Raw genomic sequence first — 13,067 nt, 5'->3', positions numbered from 1 at the left:
TGAGTAGATTTAATTCACCCTTATCCTGTTACGATTATTATTTCCACAATGTGGAGGTCAAAGTTTTTAAAGAAATAAAAAACGGAGAAAATGAGAGAACATCAATTTATGTAAGATTCTGAGAGTTGGGGAAGAATTATATAATTGTTACAATGATCTGTGATAAGACTGACAAAGCTGAAGAATGTTCTATGCAAAAGATGACCTAAGGATGGGGGCGGGGTTTAGGGCACCATAGGTTGTGTGCCTACAGGATCCATTAATAACCCTGTTGTCAGATTATGACCCCATGTGGCCTTAGCCAAAATACTTGTTTGGCCCCCCTTCTGCATCCCATTTGTTAAAAAACATACATAAAAACGGGTTAGAGTAATCTGGGCCCCTCAGTACCTAATGGACCATAGACAGGAGCCCGGGTTGCCTGATGGATGATCCGGCTACGCTGGTTATAAATGTTGGTATTAGTTAGACAATGTTTTTTTTAATATCCTGAATTTTGAGTTTACATCTTATCTAACCCTGAACTTCTCCGTGTCTTCAAAATATCTTTATTATCTCTGTTAATCTTTCAGAGCTTTATGATATTCAGATTGTTGCCTCTCTCTTTATCTCAGGCTCCACGCTGGATACTGTGGATCTTAGTGGAGATAGCCATCATCGGGTCAGACATGCAGGAAGTGATTGGCACGGCCATTGCTTTCAGCCTCCTGTCTGCTGGTCGGTAAGACGCCCTCTTCATCCTTCGCACTGTACATATTATATATCTACCTGTGTACCTACCATCAGAGCAAACTCTTGGGGGCAGATGTACTAAAGATTCCAAAAAGGAAAAGTGAAGGTGTTGCCCATAGCAACCAATCAGATTCTAGCTATCAATTATCTAGTACATTCTAGTACACGACAGCTAGAATCTGATTGGTTGGTGCTATGAGAAACATCTCCACTTTTTCTTTTTAGAAGCTGCAGTAAATCTATCCCCATAGTGTTGCACGTTCCTTTTACCAAGTAGCTCCCCATAGGCTGTAGTACAAATGTATATGTCAGTATAAATGACCCTGTTATTGTTCTCATAGGTGAGAATAGATGGACTTCTAATATAATTGTTTCCAGGGAATATGTCTACTTTAAGAATTCACCATTGTTATTAAACTGCAATCACTTTAATACTTATTTTCATATAATTGCTGCTCAATATTCTTATTTTTCCAGGATTCCCCTCTGGGGCGGGGTCCTTATCACCATCATTGATACTTTATTCTTTCTGTTCCTAGATAAATATGGTGAGTATATTGAGAAGGGAAAGGAACAATACAGAGGATTCTGTAGGTCGATGATGTGATTATATATTAGCTCATATAGAGCCTGATTTATAGGGGGACGTATGTCCGATCGTGGCACATAAAAATACCACTAGCGTAAAACTTGTCATGTGCATTCACACAACTAAATGGATAAATGGATAAATGTATCAAGCTTCCAGATTCCGACAGGTTTGAAAAGTGTAGATGTTGCCTATAGCAACCAATCAGATTGTAGTTGTCATTTTATGGAATGTACTAAATAAGTGATAACTAGAATCTGATTGGTTGCTATAGGCAATATCTCCACTTTTCAAACCTGCCGGAAATCGCAGCTTGATACATTTACCCCCTGGGGTCACATACATTCATATGCTTGTATCTTGCCAGGTCTCAGGAAACTAGAAGCCTTCTTTGGCTTCCTCATCACTATTATGGCGGTAACTTTCGGCTATGAGGTGAGTTTAGTACAAAAAAAATTCTGCTCATAGTTACACAGAGCATGAAAGTTGAGGACGTCTGTATAAATTCCTCTACTGTCTTGGTGTTTTATTCCTCAGTACGTGGTGGTACATCCTGACCAGAGAGAGGTGATAAAGGGGATGTTCTATCCGTATTGTTCTGGCTGCGGTTCCCCTGAATTACTCCAGGCCGTGGGAATCATTGGTGCCATCATTATGCCGCACAACATCTATCTGCACTCCTCGCTCGTTAAGGTACTGCAGGGGCAAACGCAGGATTTGTAGAGGGGGGTTTCCACACCACGCCCCCAGTGGGTGTGACCAGCATGCATGGGGGCGTGGCTATAATTTTAGACAGTGCTTGGCTGCTCTCCAACTCCTCCTATCCCTATAATATACATGGGCAATGCTGCATGCACTGCTGTTAGGTGCGCGCAGCTCTCCCTTTTCAAGCAGAGCTGTGCGAAGCAGGGGCAGGGTCCAGCCACCTCAATTATACAGTGCCCCAGGCTTGGAGGGGGGTTTCCAGGCACTAGGAACCCCCCCTCCCTCGGTTTGCCTATGACACTTACAGTGATATCAGAGCGGCTGCAGCATTGCCATCCAAAACTCGCAATAGTTTATAATTATTTTCACAGGTGAACAATTATACTTGTGGAATGTACGTCACTCAACGAAACTTTATAAAGTTTGGACATACATGGCCGTGTGTACAAGTGATAGTAGGATGTGCGTTCTCATCTATTCCCACAATGCCACAAATGGTTGTGCGTAGCGTTCTCACGGGGGAGCTTCTAAAAGCGCTCAGCGGTTAAGTAGGCGCGCTGGCGTAACATTCAATACAATGTTCCTGCAGGTGTTCTATGTTTAGTAATTGATGCTATGTTATTCCTCAGTACTCTGCTGTCTGATCTGTTACTGATCCTTGATCTAACCCCCCCCCAGTCTAGGGATATCGACCGCAAAAAGAGCCAGGATGTGCGAGAAGCCAACATGTACTTCCTGATCGAGTCCACCATCGCGCTACTCATCTCCTTCATCATTAATCTCTTCGTGATGGCCGTATTCGCAGAGGCCTTTTATAACAAAACCAACCAGGACGCGGTGAGTATTATTCAATAACGTCCAAAATAACCCAGACCCTCCTGTCCTTCTTTACTTCCACGCAGCCACGTTATGGGACCACGTTCATAGACACTCCCTCCGCTGGTTCCTACAAGTGTCTGCGTGGATCCAAAATAAAATATTATAGCACATGCTAAATGTTTTCGTGCCCACTAACTCTCTGCCTAAGTGTGCAGAAAGGAGAACATGTTTATTTTCAATAAGAGAAACTGGTCTGGTTTGTTGCAATGTTAACTAAAGTAGTGTATGAGTTGGTATTTACTTACACAGCGATTGTGTGTGTTTCAGTACGACGTCTGTCAGAACAGTAGCAGCCCCCACGCCGGTGTATTCCCCCCTAACAACGAATCCTTGTCCGTGGACATCTACAAAGGGGTAAGTCGTAATTCACAACTCACCTGTCATCTGTGCGTGCGATGACACATACTAGGAGCTTATTGGGGTGCATAGGACGGGGCGTTACTAGAAGATGTATTAGAGATATTATACTATAGGTCATTAACTACTGTAGGTCACACGAGAGTCCTTCATTCATCTACCAGAGCTTAATAACAAACTGACGGTAAATAAGAAAGTGTAAGGGCTTAAAAATATAACTTATTGTCTTCCATATACCTCCCACTGCATTTACTAAATACATTGCTATATTTCTGTGCTTTTCAGCCATATAGTTATAAAATCAGGTAGACTTTTTTCTGTTGCCTTTGGACACGACATAAAGCTGCTTGCTGGGTACACTTGTATGCAATGCAGAAAGAAGAGCAGATCAGAGCTATAAGGTAGTTAATATTAAATATATGTCTGTTGATGATATAAACACATAGTGGGGAAAGTGAGATAAAACAATAAGTATTGCACAATCTAGTTAAAGGACGCTGTCATCAGAATTATACAGAGTTATACAGACAGACAATATACGTAAACAGCAAACAAACATTCTTTTTCATGATAGCGCCATTTAAAATAAATGTATATAAGTTCGAATGACAGAAACTTTTAAATATATTAGCAGGAGTCCAGAACGTACAGAAGGGTGTATATATTTCAGAAAAGTGCCAGTCGAGGGGTTAAGCACTGGTGTGAAGTAGGTCATCTCCATGTAATGTTAGGCAGTATTACCTTAAAAGGGTTTTCCTCCTTAAATAACCTGTACACTAAATCCCCCTCCCCAATAGTAATTTGGTATGGGGTACCTATTTCTCGGGGTCCCAGCATACACATATAGTGAGAACCTCTACTGATCACCTGTGATGCTGCTTGGGCCTCTCAGTAGCAGGGACCATCCGACACATTGGCCTATGGTTTGGAGATGCTTAGTCGGATACCTTCTACTATGGAGGGAGCCGACCAGAACTGAATGAGTACAGGAGTTATTTAAAAAGGAAGACACCTTGAAATTCCTTCTGCTTTATTTCATGACATTCTACAAGGTTAGAGTCTACCAGTCTGCTAAACAGAGTGGAGAAAGCCATTTTGTGGGGTTGAACCAATATTCACGATACTGACATCACTGAAATATGAGGCACTAAGTACCTTGTACCTCAGTGATATCACTTATTCCAAGTAAACAGATAAGCTGTTGGCCCCGCCCATAAAATGGCTGCCTCTGCTCTGCACAGGTTACGGGTACAGTTTTAGTGGTTCATACTTCGAGATGTGACCATCGGTGTCTCTCTTTGTGAAGGGCATTATCCTTGGCTGCTTTTTTGGCCCGGCTGCCCTCTACATCTGGGCTGTGGGCATCCTGGCTGCCGGGCAAAGCTCCACCATGACGGGGACCTACGCAGGACAGTTTGTGATGGAGGTGAATATATTGTTTTTATTTTGTTCACAGTGCCCAGTCCTATCAAATTATCTATTTAAGTCAGTGTTAGCTAACCTGTGACACTCCAGGTGTTTGTGAAACTACAAGTCCCAGCATGCTTTGCCAATATATAGCAGCTTATTGCTGGAAGGGTATGCTGGGACTTGTAGTTTCACAACACCTGGAGTGTCAAAGGTTAGCCAACACTGATTTAGGACAACTCTATGATTTATAAACATGGACATGAATATTTATAATGTATGAGGAAAAGTTCTAAAAAGGAAACGTGGGGGTGTTGCCCATAGCAACCAATCAGAATCTACCTATCATTTAATCCATCCTAGAACATGACAGCTAGAATCTGATTGGTTGCTATGGGCAACATCTCCACTTTTCCTTTTTAGTTTATAAGCTGTGGCTGCGAGCGGCGAATCATAACATTGGGACACACTTCTCTCCGCTGATTTTATGTGGCCACGCCCCCCCCAGTAAACCCCGCCCAACTGGATCCTCCATTGGCCTTGGCTGCTCCCCGATCTGTGCGCCATCTTAGTCACGCCCCCTTTCCCATGCAGTAAAAATTGGAGTGCTCTGTGAAAAAAGGGACTGTGGGGAATAGGGGGGGATTTCTGATGGAGCTGGGTCTGTTCATAACAAATGTCGGACTAATATCGGACTTTCATAGTCTTTTGAGTATTTTTGTATTTCGATGCTGAGCTGTCCACAATGCATGACACCCCTAATAATCACCCCAGTTGGCGTTAGGGTGATCTCCCTATACATGTGGATCCCACTGAGTCTTCTGCAGATCCTTTTGTGGCTGTTTATTCTTTACCGAGGTCCAGCAATTTATTTGACTTCCTTTAAATGTGTGATGTGCGACTTCAACCCCAGAATTGCTAAAAATAAACCAAAAACTTCCTCTTTCCTCCACGACAACGGATGTGAATAGTGCGGTTGTGGAACTGCCTCCAGTATCTAGGGCAGAACTTGCACTGCAAAACTAGTATGTATATATATATATATATATATACATGTATGTTTATGTCTGTATGTGTATATATGTGTGTGTGTGTGTGTATATATATATATATATATATATATATATCTTCCTGATACAACACTACGGCATTGTATGATATACTGGTATTTTAAAGTTCCCATTTAACCACGTACGACAGAGCTGATTGTTTCTGAAGTAAGAATAACAATTGATTCCCTTTGAGCTACAGATTGTATATCTCATATCTAATGTACCTGTTGTTTCTTTCTGCTTGTATTTGATTGTTTGTCCCTTTGTGGCCTCTCCTACTGCTAAATCCCTTTATTTATTTATTTTGTAGGGTTTTCTGAATTTGAAATGGTCCCGGTTCTACCGTGTACTATTCACCAGATCCTGCGCCATCATCCCCACCATCTTTGTGGCGGGGTTTCAAGATGTCGGGCACCTGACCAAGATGAACGATCTTCTGAATGTCCTGCAAAGTATTTTGGTAAAAAGCTCTCACGTGTCCTGGTGGCTGCGGTGGGGGACGTGGTGTGGGACGATCCAACGTTCATGAGAATGCAGCCTAGTGATTCGCTAAGAACCGGACGACACGGCTGCCTCCTCTGTGCGTTGGTAACGGGTAGACGTGACCATCGTACATACTGACATTGATACTTTGCTGTCTTACAGCTCCCGTTCGCTCTGCTTCCCATCCTGACATTCACCAGCATGCGTCCGCTGATGCACGACTTCACCAACGGCGTGTGAGTATTAACAGGAGATTACCCACTTCAAATCCCAACTTTTTTTAAAAAAAAATAATTATATATTTTGCATTTCATTCTGGTCTAAAAGTGGTGGCGAGAGTTCTAAATGTAATATATTTAAAACTAGATTCTAAGCTCTCACAAACAGCTTCATTCCCATTTGTTTTTTGTGCACAAGTATATAATGTCTGCTCATCTTTTATTAATTGCACATTTCTACATTGAACGATGGTGCTTAATAAATACTGGGTAATAAAAAAGAAAAAAACTACAGACATTTGCCCTTAGCAGCTCTGTCCAGTAACCCAGATCCGGCGTGCCAGAGCTCCCTACGGAGAGCAGTTTCGCCAGGTGACTATTTAAGAAGAATCCTGGTGGTACATAGACCGCTGGAACCCTCATCTCCATTGGTATCTCAGGATGGTGATAGCTGGTTTATCAAAGGGGTGCAAAGCCCTATTGCCAGCAAAACAGGAGGTTACCCAGGTGAAAGGGCTTTTCTCTCTTTTCCGCTTCTTTTCCAGTTCCTCTTCACCGCTATTTACCCATTTTTATTCCTTACTGTCCTCTCCCATTTCACTGCTACTGATAAGTTCATTTCCCCCTTGTCTTACACTCAGCTGATCTACTGCTATCTGCTCCTCAGCTGGAGCCGTCCAATGCTCCAGCTGCTTGTTTCTCATTGGTCCAATCAGAGCTGTAGTGGAAGCATTGCCCCCCCCACGAGGATAGGGGAGGCATGTCTCTACGTGACGTCCGCTGTCAGTTCATCTCACTATCAGTCCCTTCCAACAGCGCCGTACTTGATTGTAATATTTAAAGGTGTATTAACAAATCTAACTTAATTTCTTTATTTCTATGTATATAGGTTTATCTAACATGGTAAAATAAAGGCTCATTCCATTATTTTATTCCTGGGTTATTAAGCTAATTTGTAGAGCATTACATATTGTTTTGTTTTAAAGTCGCGTTTCAGTACAAATTCTCTAAAACGTTTGCACTAATAACAACCTTCAGGGGATGCATCTCCCACAGTCGTCCATAATAACACAATAATGTATAATATCACACTGTGGCTGACAGTCATTTTTGTACATTTTGCACCTGCAGAATTAGTAAAGTCATCTCCATCCTCCTCATCGTGTTGATCATCGCTATAAACCTGTATTTTGTGGTTGTGTTCATCCCATCCCTGGACAACATCGCCCTGTATGTAGTTGTCGGACTAATCCTATTATTTTACACAATATTCACATTGTACCTGGTAAGTAAAACAAGTTATATAGATCATCATCCAGTCACGTAGCGGCTGTATAACTATCACTGCGAGAGAAATATATTCAGAATACTGCACTGCCCAGCTGTCTCTGAGAGTACTGCGTGTCTGCCCAGCTGTCTCTGAGAGTACTGTGTGTCTGCCCAGCTGTCTCTGAGAGTACTGTGTGTCTGCCTAGCTGTCTCTCTGAGAGTACTGTGTGTCTGCCTAGCTGTGTCTGAGAGTACTGCACTGCCCAGCTGTCTCTAAGATTACTGCACTGCCTAGCTGTCTCTGAGAGTACTGTGTGTCTGCCCAGCTGTCTCTGAGAGTACTGCACTGCCTAGCTGTCTTTGAGAGTACTGTATGTCTGCCCAGCTGTCTCTCTGAGAGTAGTGTGTCTGCCCAGCTGTCTCTGAGCAGTACTGCACTGCCTAGCTGTCTTTGAGAGTACTGCGTGTCTGCCCAGCTGTCTCTGAGAGTAGTGTGTCTGCCCAGCTGTCTCTGAGAGTACTGTGTGTCTGCCTAGCTGTCTCTAAGAGTACTGTGTGTCTGCCCAGCTGTCTCTGAGAGTACTGTGTGTCTGCCCAGCTGTCTCTGAGAGTACTGTGTGTCTGCCCAGCTGTCTCTGAGAGTACTGTGTCTGCCCAGCTGTCTCTGAGAGTACTGTGTGTCTGCCCAGCTGTCTCTGAGAGTACTGTGTGTCTACCTAGCTGTCTCTGAGAGTACTGTTTGTCTGCATAGCTGTTTATGAGAGTACTGTGTCTGCCCAGCTGTCTCTCAGAGTACTGTACTGCCTAGCTGTCTCTCTGAGAGTACTGCGTGTCTGCCTAGCTGTCTGTCTCGTACTGCATGTATGCCCAGCTGTCTCTTTCTATAAGTACTGCATGTCTGCCCAGCTTTCTCTGAGAGTACTGTGTGTCTGCCCAGCTGTCTCTATTACTAATGCATGTATGCCCAGCTGTCTCTTTCTATAAGTACTGCATGTCTGCCTAGCTGTCTGTCTCGTACTGCATGTATGCCCAGCTGTCTCTTTCTATATTGCTTGTCTGCCCAGCTGTCTCTCTCTATTAGTGCTGCATATCTGTCTAGCTGTCTCTCTCTGTATTAGTACTGCGTGTCATTATAACATGTGATGTGTTATTCTGTGTAATAATCCTTGCTCACACGTATTTCTCTTACACAGCTCTGGACCTGCTGCATTGTCCATGGTGCTGAATTCCTGTCCTGGGGGAGACATTCTCAGTTTACATACGGACTTCCAGAGGATTATCACAACCCCCCAGGGGTACTGCAGTGACCTCCTACTTCCATGGAACTTTGTGGGCTACATGTTACCATTAGATCTCAGGACAACAAAATGTGAATAACACAAAACGCACAAATACCAGACTAGAAGCCTCCTTGGATAAAGGCCCCGAGGTCACTATTCCTGAAAGTCAGACCCTGCTCATTGCACTGTATGGAGGTATGAATCAGAACACTGTCGCCCTCTAGTGGCCAGCACTTATTCTGCAAGTCTGACTGGAGAGAAAATGATTTCAAACCAAAGTTTCACTCGCTGACTAATCACTTTTCCAAAAACCAGTAAATATGTTGGGTTCCGTCTGTACATTTTCACATCTCAACCTGCTACTGAACCAAGAAAACCCATTATTCCTTATAGAAAGCCGTGTTTATTAGTCTAGGATTATCAGACGGTGATAAAACAACACAGGTTCTATCAGTTTAATTTTGAGGATTTGGGATTCAGCAAATTAATTGGACTAGTCGGACGAAATCTGCCAATAAATTTTATGTTTTAGTGTAATAATATCACAGATTAGAACATACAAATCCTTTATGAGTATTACCTCACATTGGGCCTCATTCGTCAAGAAACGCAAAATGAAAGTAATGTGTGTTTTTTTACAAACGAACGTTCCTCAGGAATACACACGTGTGAAGCAGATCTGAGGAGACGTCTGGGCATGAATATGGGTCTAGGTCCGCGCTGCTTCAAGATACAATATACTGCAGGATACATCCAGTACATATGTGGAATATAAAGTCACAAAAGAATGAACAAAAAACAAAACTATTCAATTAATGTCACCTGTTAATAATATAGGCCTGATTAATGAAGGAAAGTTAAGTAAAAAAATTGAGTAAGTTTTCTCCTGGACAAAACCATGTTACAATGCAAGGGGTGAAAATTAGTTTGCCTGATTTGGGACACAAGTTGCCAATGTTGGCAACTACGGCAAACAGCAGGCAAGAGCCCTCCAAATGATCATTGTGAATACTCAATTTCAATATAGAAGAACTGTCATGTAAATAACCCCCCCCCCCCCAATTAGCAAAACAGCGGTGATCCTATCCATGGACAATCTATCCCCCCTTCCCAAATGTAGCACTCTTTCATTATTTTTAATTTCCTCAAATTTTTATTCTATTTTTAATAAGCATCACAAATACAAGTGCAGACAGATTTACATACTGTAGCAATACACACAATGACACAATACTCAGACACAGACATTGTTGCAAAGTGTTGTATGGAACACACTGTAACACGTTGTAATTTCACATGATCTACTGTAACCCATAGCAACCAGAGTTCAGCTTTCTTTTGATTTACAAGTGTAGGCTGGTAAAAGCTGAGATCTGATTGGTTGCTATGGGTTACAGCACATCAATTGCACCATCAGAGATGATATATAATAGAAGGAAATCATGTGGGGTTTTTAATTCTCTATGTCAAGAATGTTGATTCAGGTGAAGCAGGAAAACAATAAGTAACTGTGTTATTACTAATTTGTTGATAGTGTTGTCTGTAGCTAGTTTCTCTGTCACGCTTTATAAATAATAAGGCCTGAGATTCAGGGTGAGACTCGCTGCTATACCATTATCAATAAATCAGGGTCAAATCTTTAACTTGATCTTGTACTTTATAGCATTGATCATAACACAATAAACTTGTCTTTAAAAGCACAGAACACAAACACGTTTATTCCATGATAGAATCACTTTAAGATTTAAACCAATGCTGGTCATGAAGGTCTTTAAAATCTCTACCCAGAACTAAAACATTACACTGTAATATCCCACTTACCCAAACTAGAGACCCCTGGGGGTCCGGGACCCCCACCATTGGTGAGATATTCAACACCCTCCAATAGGCTGCCATCCGGCTGGAGTTTCAGTGAGTTGTCTGATTGATGGTCAGTTCTCTCTGAGAGAGATAAATAGAACTCTGAGCTTTAAGCTCTCCAATCCTCTTGTGTTCAGCTGAGCATCACCTCAGAGCTCCAGACACAAGGGGCACGTGAAACGGGTATACGCACGTCCGTGCTCAACAAGGAGCGGATGTGAAGATACGTGCGGAGATGAATACAGGTCTAGGTCTGCTCTACCAGACAATACACTGCAGCGTACGTCCAATACCTATGTGGAATATAAACTCTCAAACGAACGCACAGGAAAAAAAAATCATGTTCAATTAATTTCATCTGTTAATAATATACTCAATAATGACAAAACATAAACAAAATAAAGTTGTTTTTCCCCCCATGAAAAACATTTATTAGGCTGTTATTAATGTCTACTGTATATAAAAATACATTGTTACAGTTGCTCCTGATTGCAAACACATGTTCTAGCTGTATACATGACCCTCGTCACTATCACTTGGCACTGACACCTGACCTGTAGTTGGTGCAAGTGATACGGCTGAAAAACACGTACCTGGGAGATTCCAAAGCTTGAATGTACATTGACTACGTGCCTACACCCAGTCCCCTTGGAATGTTTAGTTGTAGAGAATATAGCCGGTGTCTAGTGATGGTGGCGTTATGGAGAGGGGGGCTATGACCGCCTATGCCACCCTGTCTGTTGTTGCTGGAAACTGTCTGGACTTACTTTGCCACCGTTCCCTTTCTTTATCCCAAATGTGCCCTCTCACCGCAGTACGAGGGGCTTACAAATGCTTCCACCACTGGACTCCTTACCAGCATCCAGAACCACGTAACTTCTGGGTAACACTCGCTGCTGGTGTACCCCCTTACTGGTGCACCTGGGCTGGTACCCCTGACCTCGTCCTATAGATCAGGGTTGCTGTGGATGGATCCCCCCTGATCTATCACACTGGCCAGAGCTGCTGGGTAGCGGGCAGAACGGTGGCACTGGAAAAGCTGGGTCCAAACCTCAGGACAGCCGGGAACGGATTAGATTTGGGTCTAATCTGTAGGTCACAGGAAATTACAGCAGGGAAGAAGTTGTCAAGCAGATCTTGAAGCAAGTGATGTTTATTTAACTTGTGTCCTGACAACAACAGTTCACACTGGTTGAAGATACCAGTGTACCAGTCAGATGGAACAATAATGACGCATTTCAGTACAAACCAGTGCTGTTTTATACAGTTTTGGATACATCCTAGCAGGGGGTAAGCCAGACCCCTTAACATTTTGCTGGCCCCAAGTAGTCCGTTATTTTTAGTATCAGGATGCAATATGTTTCCCCAAACATGGATTTAAATGCTATTTATACTTAACAAAATGTACATTAATCTATGATATCCTACATCAAGTGCTGTTTACAATGTTCAGACAGGTTCTAACACTCTGAACAAAAGGCCTCTCAGGAACAACAGTAACCACCTCCTGTGGTGCATTTAGACTAAAAAGGACATGTTGGTTATTCACATGAATCGACTTAATTAGCCTTAATGAGGATGTCCTCTTGAAGATACACAACAGACTACTCAAAAAAATGTTTATTGCATCATATACCTCATAAATAAATGCAATTCCTACACAGAAATATAACACAATATAATAAGTACTTTTTTAATACACAGTATCAAAAATCAGTGCATTTGCAATGATATAAATGGGCACACTGTGCTAATAATTTAAATATATGATTACAATAAGTTATTTATAGGTGATCCGGCCACAGGGCCTTCACAGAGGGGACGCTGTAACTCGTTATGTTCATTATTGATGTTTTAGGACAATAAAATTCTCTGTCATCACGTCATGTTTTTAGGCTCCGATGCTGCCATTACAGAGCACGGTAAATTAGGGATATTATATTATTTTGGATATTCCAGAAATATGTCTGTTATCCCCCTCCTCTGAAAAATGATACTAAAAACGCCCTACGTCCTGGATGGCCTAAGTACACAGCATTACAAAAGGCTCATCCTACACCCCCTATTTAACAAATGTTTTCATTCAATACTTACAATTGTGCACCAAAGATTATAATCTGACTAGAAGCATCGTTCTGCCAAACCCACACAATGATCCGGAACTGCTAGAATTATACTGACCCTTCTCTACTAAACAAGATATCAACATTTAAAAAAAAAAACTCTGATTTCAAAA

At 42.2% G+C, this 13,067-nt stretch overlaps 1 protein-coding gene across 1 annotated transcript in view; it reads left to right on the top strand.

The window, feature by feature from the left end:
* The window catches only part of SLC11A1 (solute carrier family 11 member 1), a 27,778-nt gene extending 14,711 nt beyond the window's left edge, over positions 1-13,067 (top strand). Inside the window, exons 5-15 of the mRNA XM_075181061.1 lie at positions 615-721; positions 1,210-1,280; positions 1,689-1,756; positions 1,859-2,014; positions 2,705-2,863; positions 3,173-3,259; positions 4,569-4,688; positions 6,032-6,181; positions 6,367-6,440; positions 7,554-7,707; positions 8,885-13,067. Coding sequence (XP_075037162.1) covers positions 615-721; positions 1,210-1,280; positions 1,689-1,756; positions 1,859-2,014; positions 2,705-2,863; positions 3,173-3,259; positions 4,569-4,688; positions 6,032-6,181; positions 6,367-6,440; positions 7,554-7,707; positions 8,885-8,998 — 1,260 coding nt within the window. The 3' untranslated portion in view covers positions 8,999-13,067. The remainder of the gene's footprint in view (positions 1-614; positions 722-1,209; positions 1,281-1,688; positions 1,757-1,858; positions 2,015-2,704; positions 2,864-3,172; positions 3,260-4,568; positions 4,689-6,031; positions 6,182-6,366; positions 6,441-7,553; positions 7,708-8,884) is intronic.

Source organism: Mixophyes fleayi, chromosome 7 (assembly GCF_038048845.1).
Source record: "Mixophyes fleayi isolate aMixFle1 chromosome 7, aMixFle1.hap1, whole genome shotgun sequence".
In the NCBI taxonomy this organism is placed as follows: Eukaryota; Metazoa; Chordata; class Amphibia; order Anura; family Limnodynastidae; genus Mixophyes; species Mixophyes fleayi.
This window is presented reverse-complemented; position numbering and strand designations above follow the sequence as displayed.